At 43.3% G+C, this 12457-nt stretch overlaps 1 protein-coding gene across 5 annotated transcripts in view; it reads right to left on the reverse strand.

Annotated features, from left to right (window-relative positions):
* Positions 1-12457, reverse strand: part of TAOK3 (TAO kinase 3) — a 113893-nt gene that overhangs the window by 43592 nt on the left and 57844 nt on the right. For 3 of the 5 annotated variants that reach the window (XM_083717093.1, XM_083717096.1, XM_083717094.1), the window contains one exon: positions 9941-10147. The exons of 1 other annotated variant lie outside the window; for it this stretch is intronic. In XM_083717093.1, the coding sequence (XP_083573219.1) occupies positions 9941-10147 (207 nt within the window). Of the gene's footprint in view, positions 1-9940; positions 10148-11515; positions 11657-12457 lie in introns of those variants that run through there. One more of the 5 variants, XM_083717097.1, reaches the window with a different exon arrangement.

A 12457-nucleotide genomic window follows, 5' to 3' on the forward strand; every position in this document is an offset into this window, starting at 1 on the left:
AAATGGTTGCATATGTCATTTGGGAAATTGCATTCTTCCAGTGGCAAATGTCTGTGTCTTGGATCTGGGACATGGGAGTTTGAAATTCAGATCATCTGTGGACATGCTGGATGGCCTTCAGTGCTGTGTTACCTCTCGGCCTCAGTAACTCTTCTGCATAATGGGAATAAATCAGTGACCTACACACTGTGTCATTTCAGGCTATATATTATTATCTACTACTTATAAATTATTATACATGCCCAGATTTAAACAGACCACTAAAAAGAGAAGCCTGTTATTGTAATTTGGAATAAAGAAAAGGCTACTTTTAAGCTTCCAAGCTAGGGAAACTCAAATTCTTTCCCCCAACATTTTTCAGTAAGAAGACTGGGTGCATTCATCCTGCCATCTAGAATAGCTCCAAGAAGCAGGGTGTGGCATACTAAGAACCCAAAAGCAAGGGTGGCGAACCTGTGGCCCTCGAGATGTTGTCGGGTTCTGACTCCCATCTTCTCTGACCACTGGCCAGAGTTGACAGAAGCTGGAGTACAGCAACATCTGGAAGGCCCTACAGAAATAAGACCAAGCCCATCTAGTCAGACATCCCATTTCCAGTGGCAGCCAGAAAAGTAGAAAATGAACTTTCCGCTTTTTCAGAAGTCAGAGCCACTGGATTTTCATTCTTATTATGTGCAAAGGGACCGTAAAACCAAGGAATTGGTTCTAATGGACATAACAAATAATACAGAACCATGGCACCAACTGGAGACCAGGTTTAAGGCAGCCCATAGGTCCTAAGACTGTTTGTTTTAAAAAGCAAGACTCAGGATGCTACTTTAGGGGTATTACTCTGCCTGCCCTACATGCACACGCAGCACTTCAAGGGAGTTTGGCCACATACCCTTGCTGACCAGCATGGGTCGCCCACAGCTTCCTAGGGATCAGAGAGCTCCATCAAAAGAACTGGCTATCCTTGTATTTTTAGGTGCGATCAGAGACTGATCGTGCTAGGGTATGTCCCCTTCAAGATCAAGCAAGCAAACCACAGGCGATTAATTAAGACCAGCATGAAAAACCCACTCTACTTGTTACCAGGATCTGGTGACTCTTTCAAGTTACTCCAGGTTCCGATTATCCTCCTGAACGTAAACATGTTCAGAATGACCATTTTCATTTATTACATTGTGTTGATGCTATATAAAGCAATAAGAATTGGAACACCCCCACCAAATCACTGGGCAATGGACATTCAAGAAGTATTACTGCATGTTGATGTGTCGTGTAAGCAAGGCCCCAGAGGCACTCTGGGCAAGTCATCCAGGTCCTAAAGACTGATCTTCAAAACAGAGAAATGGTCCCAGGCAGGCTGGCTTTTTGTAAAGAAAGACAATTAATTTGCCAGTGTTAATGGGTTAGCAAATGCTTTGCTATATCCAGAAGGCTCTGTGTGTCACTTCTTCCCCATCCCTTTCTGCAGCTACTAGCATTTCTCCCCTTCTCACATCCATGTGGACCCCATTGCAAACCAGTCTGTACTAAATATCTCTTCGGTACCTTCCAAGGAAGTGCAACCCTAATTGTGCACGCTTCAGACTTTGAGAATCAACCTGCACCCTCAACCTGGTGCTCGCCAGATGTTTTGGACTGCAACTTCTATCACCACTGCCTGCTTTTGGCAATGCTGGCAGGGGCTGATGAGAGCTGGGAGCCCAGCAACTTCTTGAGGGCACCAGGATGGAGAAGGCTGTCCTAACAAAACCACCCAGAAGTTACCAGGTGCCAAATGGGCAGTTCCACCATGTTTCAATTCCAAACGAACCGTGAATCTGGAGCAAAATGGTATCAGACAGAGCACTTGTTGCATGTGGGTCTGCTCCTGTTTCCCCGTCCCTCCTAATTGACATGGGGCACATGAACAAGCATCAGGACCTCTTACCATTTCCCAGGAGACTTTTCATCGGATTTAAGTTCTGCATAACACTCAAAAAAGCCAACGAGATGGAACAAGGGCAAGTCCGCTGTCCATCCACATAAGTCTAAGTGGATTTTTTGTAAGGATGCTTGCGGGACATAAGTACAGAAGGAGTAAGGTCTCGTCATTGGACTATGCAGGAGAGATGTTCAGAAGTTGAGTGAGCACATCCTTGGAACTCACCGATAATGGTTTAAAGCCTTTGTTTCCTATCTGCCTGAACTACAAACATAACCAATCAACAGGCCAGTGTGTTTCTATGGTATGAAAATAACACTGTGTGGTTATTATTACGGTTATTGTTTGCAGAACCTTTTCCAGAGGCTGCATCCAGGAGGACCTGGGCACCATCTCTTCCATTTTCTGCTCCTTTTTCTTAGCTCTGTAAGTGTAGCGGATCACTAATCGAGAAGTCCTAAGGTGGTGCAGAAGCATCATCAGTGGAGGTTGCTTAACAGCAAGTTACACAAGCTTGGCTGGAATACTATCCGGGTGGCTTCTCAGCATATCCAAGTGCAACCAGTTCTTTGAATAAGGAAGCTTGAGAATGAATTCCCATTTCCAGCAAAAGGAATTGACTCACGATGTGTCCAACATTGTCACTTTATGGTTTTCTAGTGCGTAAGAGTCTATGCTTGCAGGAAGGATGCAACGTTTATCCTAGGAAAAACTGACCAAGATTCTCCTTGACTGACAAGTGATGAAGTGCATCTTTCAGACTATAGCTGTTAATACAAATAGGGTAAGATGCATCTGGCATGTAACTCGAATGTATAAGCAGCAACTTTTTTGAGGAACTATGATCTGAACTAAACAGGGCTGTTTTCCAAACAAGGAAATTTTGGTTTAAAAAGAATAATAATTAAGGTGCATATTAAAATTCAAAGGAACTTGGAAAATCTCATCAACTGTATTTGGAGGCTGAGCAGGGACTCCAACTTCACATCCATTATCATGCAAAAGATTACTCTTACGTGGAAGTGCAAACTTCATCCACTGGAGTGATGGACGGGGCCATTTGTGCAAGAAATAAGCAACCTATAAAGGCTACTTGATTGAAGTTGACCTTATTCTGCATCTTCACCACTGGCAGGTAAGTTTTATGCACGTGGGATTTATTTTTAGGACCACAGTAAGCTACTCTATAAAAGGACGTGGGTGGCGCTGTGGGTAAAACCTCAGTGCCTAGGGCTTGCCGATCGTATGGTCAGCGGTTCGAATCCCCACGGCGGGGTGAGCTCCCGTCTTTCGGTCCCAGCTCCTGCCCACCTAGCAGTTCGAAAGCACCCCTAAGTGCAAGTAGATAAATAGGTACCGCTTTATAGCGGGAAGGTAAACGGCGTTTCCATGTGCTGCGCTGGTGCTGGCTCGCCAGAGCAGTTTCGTCACGCTGGCTACGTGACCTGGAAGTGTCTCCGGACAGCGCTGGCTCCCGGCCTCTTAAGTGAGATGGGCGCACAACCCTAGAGTCGTACACAACTGGCCCGTACGGGCAGGGGTACCTTTACCTTTACCTTTTAAGCTACTCTATATTGAAACATAGACCACTGGCCCATCTAACACAGCATTGTCTACAATGACTGGCAAAGGCTCTTCTTCTTGCCCTAACTGGAGATATCAGGGTTTGAACCAAGGACCCTTTGCATATGATGTGTGGGCTCCACCACAGAGCAAAAATAAAATAATAAAAAACAACCCACACCCCAATTTGTTAAGGATAGAGGAAAACAGTATTTGGCCAGAGTTCGAGAGGCCAAGTCTGCATTTTATTGGAGGAGGCTAATGGCTGCATTAGGGATGTGGGTGGAGCTGTGGTCTAAACCACTGAGCCTCTTGGGCTTGCCGATCAGAAGGTCAGCGGTTTGAATCCCCACAACATGGTGAGGTCCCGTTGCTCGGTCCCAGCTCCTGCCAACCTAGCAGTTCGAAAGCACACCAAACAGCGCAAGTAGATAAATAGGTACCGCTCTGTCGGGAAGGGAAACGGCGTTTCCGTGAGCTGCTCTGGTTTTGGTGTTCCGTTGCACCAGAAGTGGCTCCCTCAGCCTGTAAAGCGAGATGAGCGCCGCAACCCCAGAGTCGTCTGCGACTGGACTTAACTGTCAGGGGTCCTTTACCTTTTTTTAATGGTTACATTAACTTAAATAAAACTAGCTTCTAATCAAGTATCAAGATTAAATATTTAACTTCAAGGGGAAAAAATTATGATCCCAGTAAATAAATGTCTATCCCATGAACCTATATTTAAACATGCGAAGTATAAGCATCTCTAACAGCATTAAAATCACCATGTCAGAAATTGGAAGCCCATAACAAGCCTATCATCAAAAAGATCCTTCCTGCCTACATTGATTTTTTGTTCAGAGACTTTAGCCCCAATCCTTGATGCAAGGTTCAAAATGTAAGGGCTGCTTCAAAATGCAAGCATATAGTATCTCACTGAGTATCCCTATCCTTCTGCAGAACCCTACAAGTGTCTGGGAGCCTCCTAGAACTTTGGATTAGGGCAGGTAATTTTTAACCATCAATATCTATGTGTGGGCAGGAGGGGACACAGGTAACTGCCTTATGCTGAGACAGACAGCTAAGTATTATCGACTCTGACTGGCTGCACCTCCCCAGGATTTCAGACAGGAGTCTCTCCCAACCCTACTGGAGATGGCAGAGGTTGAACATGGTACTTTCTGTATGCAAATCAAATGTACTAACACCTCCCTTCCCTAACAATCCTCCTGTTCGTATAAACATAATTCTATCTTACCAACGAATTCTAACCATGGCTAACAAAAGCTGTTTCCAGTTCCATGGTCTGTGCTCACTAATTGTCTTGAAGCTGTTGGGTTCAGAACCCATTAGGAGCTGAGCAAGACCAGAATGGGTCTGGAATGGCAATGGCATCTAGCAATGGTCAGCAGGTTAACAGGCAACAGGTCACACTGTAGGAAACAAGTTCCCAAAAGGAGAAAATAGCCATGTTCTGGAGAACCTGGGAGAGCTCTCAGTAAGAGGGCCTAGGCAATGGAATCTTTGCTTCAGCACCAGCTTGCTTAACCAAGCACCCAAGGAGTCAAGCAAGTCACTTATTGCTCAAGTCCCATCCCCTAGCTGGTGTCAGAGACTCTGGAGTCTTGTGCCACCCTATTCAACTTCCATGATGAAAAGTACCTTCTTCTCACAGGTCCCCATCGTGTTCTGCCATTTCGCTTCCTTATGGTCTTACCTTGCATGTGAAATCCACAAACTCTTCATTATGTTTTCTCCAGATGGCTCTTTTGCTTCCTTAAAATGTTTTCCTTAGCACTTTCAAAATAGCCTTTAAAACCAGAGTGTCCAGAATTCACATTTGTACTGAAAGACTGGTTGAACAGTTGTACAATAATAAAGCTGGCATTTCCAATTTGCTTGAGTGTTCCTTGATGACATTGTCTTATTTAGGCATACATTGGCTCTGATAATTAATATATTCTTTGGTTACTTGGCTGCATTTCATGATTGTTTCTAGATATTTGTAATGATTGTTCCTAGAAACTTGTAATTTCCTACCTTTCCCACATGGTCATTCCTTTACCTTATTTTCTAGTATCTTAAAGTTTATTTGGGAATATGAACATGAATTCAGTCTTACTGGTGCTTTTCTTTAATATGCAATTCTACAATACCTACGTTCTTTTGTACCATTTCCGCTCTTAATAGACAAATGTCATTGTACGATACTGAGCCGTCATCTCTAAACTGAACAAGGAAAGTTGCATGTTCAAGAATGGGATGTTTTCCCCTGAATAAATAAGCACCCTTAAGGACTGAAAGGTGTGTACTTCTTTTCCCCAGGCTCATACATGATGGGGGGGGGGGCAAAGTGAAGGAAGTAAATATTACAAGACCTCACCAGAAGCACCCAAAGATTGTGACCTCTGTTCAGCCTGGATTTCACAAAGAAACAAAATCATGAATACATTCTCTCTCTCACAGCCTTCTGATAGGAACATTTATGAAACCACCCTAAGTCCTATATCCTTCTAGGCTTCTTCTCAGAATGGTTGTCTTTATATCTACTTGACTCTATTCCATGGAGCAATTCTGAGGCCTAGGGGGATGAGTAACTGGGATCTCAGGCAGTGGGTTCAACTAGCTTTGGCAACTATTCCTTGATGCTGCTCATGCGAGCTTCAGGAAAACAGCACAGGCCCCTTGGATGTCAAAGCACTGACAGAGAGCATCTTGATTCCGAAACTCCAATTGCTATGAGGGAGAGCAAAGTTCAAGCTGTAATCTGCCACTTAATAAGGTATATAGCTAAAACTGATGCCTAAGAAGTTAGGAGGCTTTGTGGAAAGAGGGAGGAGAGGCCTGTTCCCCAACGATTTTATATTCCAGCATTTCCCAGTTAGCTGCTCAGGTGGTGCAAACTTTTAAAAAGCTCCAGGGTCAGTCTCTGCCCTGCTCCACCCTTGGTCTGATCAAGGGGAGCTACTGCTTCTGCACCTGTTCTGTGGCCACACTTCTTTCCTTCACCTTTCTACCGCCATACCTTTACATTTGAAACAAAGGGAGCTGCATCATATCTAGTCAGAACCCTGGCCCATCTAGCTCAGCGTAGCCTACTGACTGGTAGTGGCTCTCCAGTTTAGGAGCAGTGGTCTTTCCCTGACATGTCTCAGGATGGCAAGATGTTAACCTGGCCTTGTGTATACAAAACAGGTGCTCTATCATTTATTCTACCTTGCCTTGCTCTAACCTTGCTTGCATCCAACCTTGTCTCAGCCTAAGCTTAAAAGGAACCGAGTTTGCCATCAAGTCCCAAACAACTAAGCTAGGTACCAAACCTATTTCAGATGTGATGTGTACTTCTATAAAACCCTCAACATTTTCCATTTAAAATCAGCACACAGCAAGCTAGCTGGGCTGTGTGTGTCTTACCTCTCTCTCTCTTTCTCTCTCTCTCTCTCTGTGTGTGTGTGTGTGTGTGTGTGTGTTTTTGAAAGGGGGTAAGCAGCAATTTATACTGCACCATTCATTACTGATGCTGTGTGGTTTTATGTACACACATATATACACATATATAATCAAGAACAAAGCACCTCTGATTAAGTCTAAATTGGTCTGGCACCAAAGAGATCTTGAGACAGAGCAGAAAGCCCACCAGAAATGTCAGCTCAGTGTGTTATAGCAGTGAAAAGGGCAAATTCAGTGTAAGGGAAAGGGATTGGAGAACGAAGGTAAGCCCAAACTGGCATTTTGATGTAGAAATGTCTCCCTTGCTGTTTAATAGCCAGGGCAATCTTAGACTCCATTTGTCTCAAATTTAAGTTTCTTGGGTGATGTGGACAGATCACAACCAGGAAGAACCTCACCTTTACATTTCCCACTTCATGGAAGAGGGGTACACCTGCCTCAGTTTCAGATTTCTCCAGTAATAAGTATGTCCTGAGCCAATGCACGTGTCACACTTGTAGCTGTTCAAATCCTAGTTTTGAAAAGTCCTCTGAATGAGGCATATGTACATTTCTCTACCTGAATACCAAGGCATATTCCTCTCTTCCCATCTTAAGCCTGCTTCAAGTGTGTGATGAGGAAATACTCCGCGAGTACAATATTCACTGGAAGGCCTCAGGTTGTAGAATTATTAGAAAGAAAGAGAAACTTCTCTCTATCCATTTTCTCCACATCATTTGTAATCTTACACATCTTGTTGCTCCCCCCTTTACTCCCATTTTCTCTGAACTATGTATTACCAAATATTGCAACCTTTCCTCAGAGGGGAACTGGCCCTGCCCCTTGATCATCTGAGTTGCCCTTTTCTGAACCTTCTGGAGCTCTACAATAGCTTTTTTGAGCTGAGGTGACCGGAACTATGGACAATATTCCAAGCATGGTCATAACACAGATTTGTGCAATGGAAATAAAATACTGGCAGATTTATTTTCAATCCCTTTCCTAATGACCCCTAGAATGGAATTCACCTTTTTCACAACTGGTGCACACTGGGTCATTGTGAGTCCAAGGTCGTGCTCTGGTTTGGATTACATCCGTGTATATGTGAGTTTGGGGTGGGGTTTTTTTTCTCCTAATATGTTTCACTTTACAATGAAATGCATTTGCCATTTTAGTGCCCATTCACCCAATATGGGAAAATTGTTTCAGAGTTCCTCACAATTTATTTTAATTGTGCTGGACAATTTTGGTTATCATTAGTGGACTTGGCTATCTTGCTGCTCAGCCTATCTCCAGATCAATTATGAGCAAGTGAAATAGCACAGGTCCCAATGTAGATCTGGGAGAACTATGAATTTTTCCCTACTCTCTGCTTTTGGTTTCCTAAAGATCTAATGCTCCATGAAAAGGATCTCTCTTCTTATTCCATGACTGCTAAGGTTACTCAAAAGTCTTTGGTGAGCAAATTTATCAAGAGCTTTCCCCATGACTGGAACAGGCACATCCCTAGTCTATATGAAGACAACTGAATTCGCACATTACTAATCTTCCTTCTTTAGATGGCTGACTGTCCCTCAGGTATAATTTTCTTTCCTGTCTCCCTTCTTAAAAAAGGTGTTAACGTTCTTAATTCAAGTTTCATTAAATGCTTGTATTCTGTTCTACTTTGCAAACTTTCAGCAGGCAAATGAACAAGCAGAGCCAATTAAAGATGCTCAACTCCCATTTAAATCAATGGGTTACGGTATCTCTGACTGTTTCTGGATTAGGACCATTATTGTAATGCACTTAAGTTTTGTGGTGCTGCAGGTTCTTGTGTGCTGCTCTTCCTTTCCTTCTTAAGGGTGCACAGAAGACAATGTATTGCTCAATGTATGTGTACTGAAGTATTAGAACTCTTCCACAAGGGAGACACCATTTTTGTACTTTCAAACAGAAACTGAAGCATCTTCTAAACCATCTCAAAATATTATGTGTAAGACTTTTGGTTTCTCTTTGGAAGTACTGAATCAAAGATGCCTCTAAGGTAGGGCTGCAATATCTGCAAATGGGCAATAAGTTATCTTCAGTGTACACTTAAGGTCTTCTGTCCTTCTGTTCCTGCGTGCAGTGCCTTTCCCTTTGTCTTCTTATCCTTTTGGGCCCAAAGGTGGGCTGCATGGCTACCGTGCCAGGATTTATAGGTGCATCACCTGACAACAGACAATTTTCAAACTCTTTCAAAGAGGAAGAGAGGGACACCGTCTTCATTTCACCATTGTGCAGTTGCAATTGCTGCTGAGCGAGTCTAAAAATACTATTCCAATGGAAGTCTCAATGCTAACGCCTTCTTTTTGCCTGGGGTCACAGGCTCCTGAATGTATCGTTTCCGCTGGCCAAGTGAGACCAGGTGACAATGTGTATAGTAATGTAGGAAAACAGAGAAGAAAGAATGCATATTTGAGCCCTCCAAGAACATACCTTCTGGGAGTGACCCAGTTCACTGTTAACCTGTTGAGGGGGAAATCCAAGCGCGGGTCTGGATTTGGGTGGAAGTTATTGAAGTTATCAAATTAGTTTGGTGGATGTGACCATTTCAACCAACATGACAACCACTTGGGGGAAGACAGATGTTCAGAACACAAGGTGGTGGTGGAGTTACAGGCAAGGACAAAGGTATACATGCAGTGCTGAGGTGAAAAGCAGGGGAAGAGATTAAACAGAATTCTCTTAAAAGGACAAGTCAATTCTTTGTCTCAGAGGTTTCTCCTCACTGCCATCTTAACTTTTTTTAAAGGTACTCGCATCTTACACATGTGTTTCACTTTCCAAACACTGCCAAAAAAATGCGAGCCTCCATTCATTTTCTGGGCACTATGATACACGCACTTTCAAAAAATGCATTTCAGAAAACACTGGGAGCAGCCCTGAATCCTGCAAAGGGCACAGAACCTCCTCCCTTCAGCTGTTTGAGCTGTTTGAGTTAACTTATAGTACCTTCACAGACCTGAAGCAGCAAGAGCAATAAAGCAGAGATTGCCTGAGACTGGGGAGAGAGAGCACCAGCGAACATACCTTCTTGTGCACAACAGAGGAAGTGGAATTAATGGTGCTCTCGTCGTCATGCATCATGACCAGCTCAGAGCTGCTCTCATCCATGACCTCCTGTATGCTGTTGACACTGCTGTTCTGACTGCCTGTGCTCACAGACATGCTGGGGATAGAGTGGTTGCTGCCCAGACTGTCCATCTTCCTATTCAGGTTTGTCCCATGCTCACTCTCCTATAAGACAAGGGGCAGGAGGGTTAAAAAAAAAAGAGAGAGAAGTATATGCACCACAGGAGGCAAGACTCCAACACACACTTCTGCAGTGGCAAGTGTGCAGGAAGGATCGTTTTCATATTTCATTAGTAATTTTTCTCTCTCATCAGATGCGATGGTGGCATTGAGGCAGTTTGCACTGAGGACGTACCCTTCCTAATACATGCTTTCCAGAAAATCTTTCCCGCCCACTGAATCTTTTTGTCATTCTTGCTCTTTTTAAAATGTCTTGTGGCTACGCCACCGCACAGTGCAGTTACCCCAAAGCAAAGCTGTGTCACTGCCACACCTGAACTGAAAACCTCAGGCTTTTATTTCTTAATGCACTGTGGCCTTGTTGTGCCCCAAGAATGCTGCCTTGTCATCCCTGTGGGTTCTACACAGTGGAGTCTAAAGGCAGAGATGGCCTTCCTAGTTTGTTCTTTCAACACTGTGCATGGTGGGGAGGTCTGATCAAGTCTGTAAAAACATGTGCACAAATGTGCGCCTCTGATACACATGGTTAAATTTGTGCATACAAGCACGGGCAAGACCTAAAAGAAAAGGTGATGGTGGGGAAATCCTTTTCCTAAGAGATTGCAGAGGGCAATAGCATGCAAAATTGGAAGTTAGAAAGAGGTCTACATAGTGAATATGTAGGCATGCAATATATTGTTATTGTTTTTTAAAACACTAATAAAATGGAGGAAGGGGAAAGGTAAGGGTTGGAATGGTGTGAGATGAGATGAGATGGAAAACACTGGACCTAACAATCATTGCTACCAATTAGGAACAACTTGGTAGGACGCCCCTCTTTTGTTAAATACAAATGTTTGCATTTAAGATATCCTCAAACAGCATCAAATAACAAGCAGGTCACAGTATTGAGTACAGACCAACAAAGCCAAGAACTGGCAGTGAGGACATAACTCTTCATATTTCAAACTGCAGTATCATAGCAATTTGCTATGGGCTTTAAATGAACAGTGCTCCAGATTTTCTTTCTTGTACTTGTCTACTATTTGAAAAATCCCAATGGTGAGGCCTAACCTTTATTGGTTTCAGAGATCTGGGATGAGGGTCTAAAGCAGAAAAGAGGATGCTGGCAGGAATCTTTCTCTACATTCACCACCTTGGTTCCCCCCATTTTTCTGGGAGAAAAAACGAAGGAAAAACTACAACTTTGACCCTAAAAGTACCTACCTTACTTGACATATGATGATTAGTGAGCTAGTGTATTGATTTCATTTGTAAATTTAAGATTATTGTAGTGCCAAAAACCTCACTTTGCATTAGTTTAAGCACTCTTTACCAAACAGTTGCATATTTTCAGAAATTGTCCTAGCTTACCTTCATTTTCAATTGCCTCCAATGGCACCATCAGGGAACCAAACCTGCAGGTTTTATTTACTAAAATCCATCACCTTCATCATCACATGTAGTAGCACTGTGATATATACCTGTATTTAATCCAGGGGTGGGTGAATACCCGCAAGGGGAAACAGAACTCAACAAAATTGGGGGGAAAGCAAGAGGGTACAGAGAAAGAAGGTGAATGTTCACGCAATCTCGTTTTCTTGCAAGTGAGGAATCTACTCTGCAGAAACTGCTGGTTTTAGTACTAGTACTGGAACTGGTGAATACTTAGTGCAGCCCTACATGAAACCTGGGTGTGTGTTTCTTAAAGAGTTGGCATGTGCAAGCCTGTAACAGAGAAAACAGTGCATACAAGTACAAAAAAAGTTACAGGTCTAAAGGAAAGTATATTTTAAAGAAAATGCACACAGGCAACCTTAGCTTTCCATTTCCTGCTAAGCACATAATTGTCATTTTCTCAACATATTTTGCAGAAGTTCCCTTCCTGCAAATTTCAGAAAGTTCAGCCCCCCTTCTAAAAAAAACCACCCTTTAAGATTATGCACATCATGTGCCACAGGGTGGGGAGGAAGCAGTGGTCACAGATGGGAGCATTTCCTCCAATATTTACAGAGCCCTGGGAAAAACGTTAACTCACAAATACATTATCTGAAGAGCGTCATCAGTTTTAAGTCGTTATGCAGCCTTAGAAAAAAAAATTGGACTTGTACAGCTGAAACAGTCACACGTGCACTGACTGCATGGGGGTGCTTTGACGTGCCCAGTAACACTCAATTTCACACAGATATTGTTTGGAGGGCTGAAGATCAATATTGTTTGGACCATTCCAAAGGTATGTCTTGGGTGAGGGCAACTCGTACTAAGAAAACGGTTTAGTGATGTTTCTCTGCAATCTGCCTTCCACCACTTCAGCCC

Source organism: Podarcis gaigeae, assembly GCF_964106915.1.
Source record: "Podarcis gaigeae genome assembly, chromosome: 16".
Classification (NCBI taxonomy): domain Eukaryota; kingdom Metazoa; phylum Chordata; class Lepidosauria; order Squamata; family Lacertidae; genus Podarcis; species Podarcis gaigeae.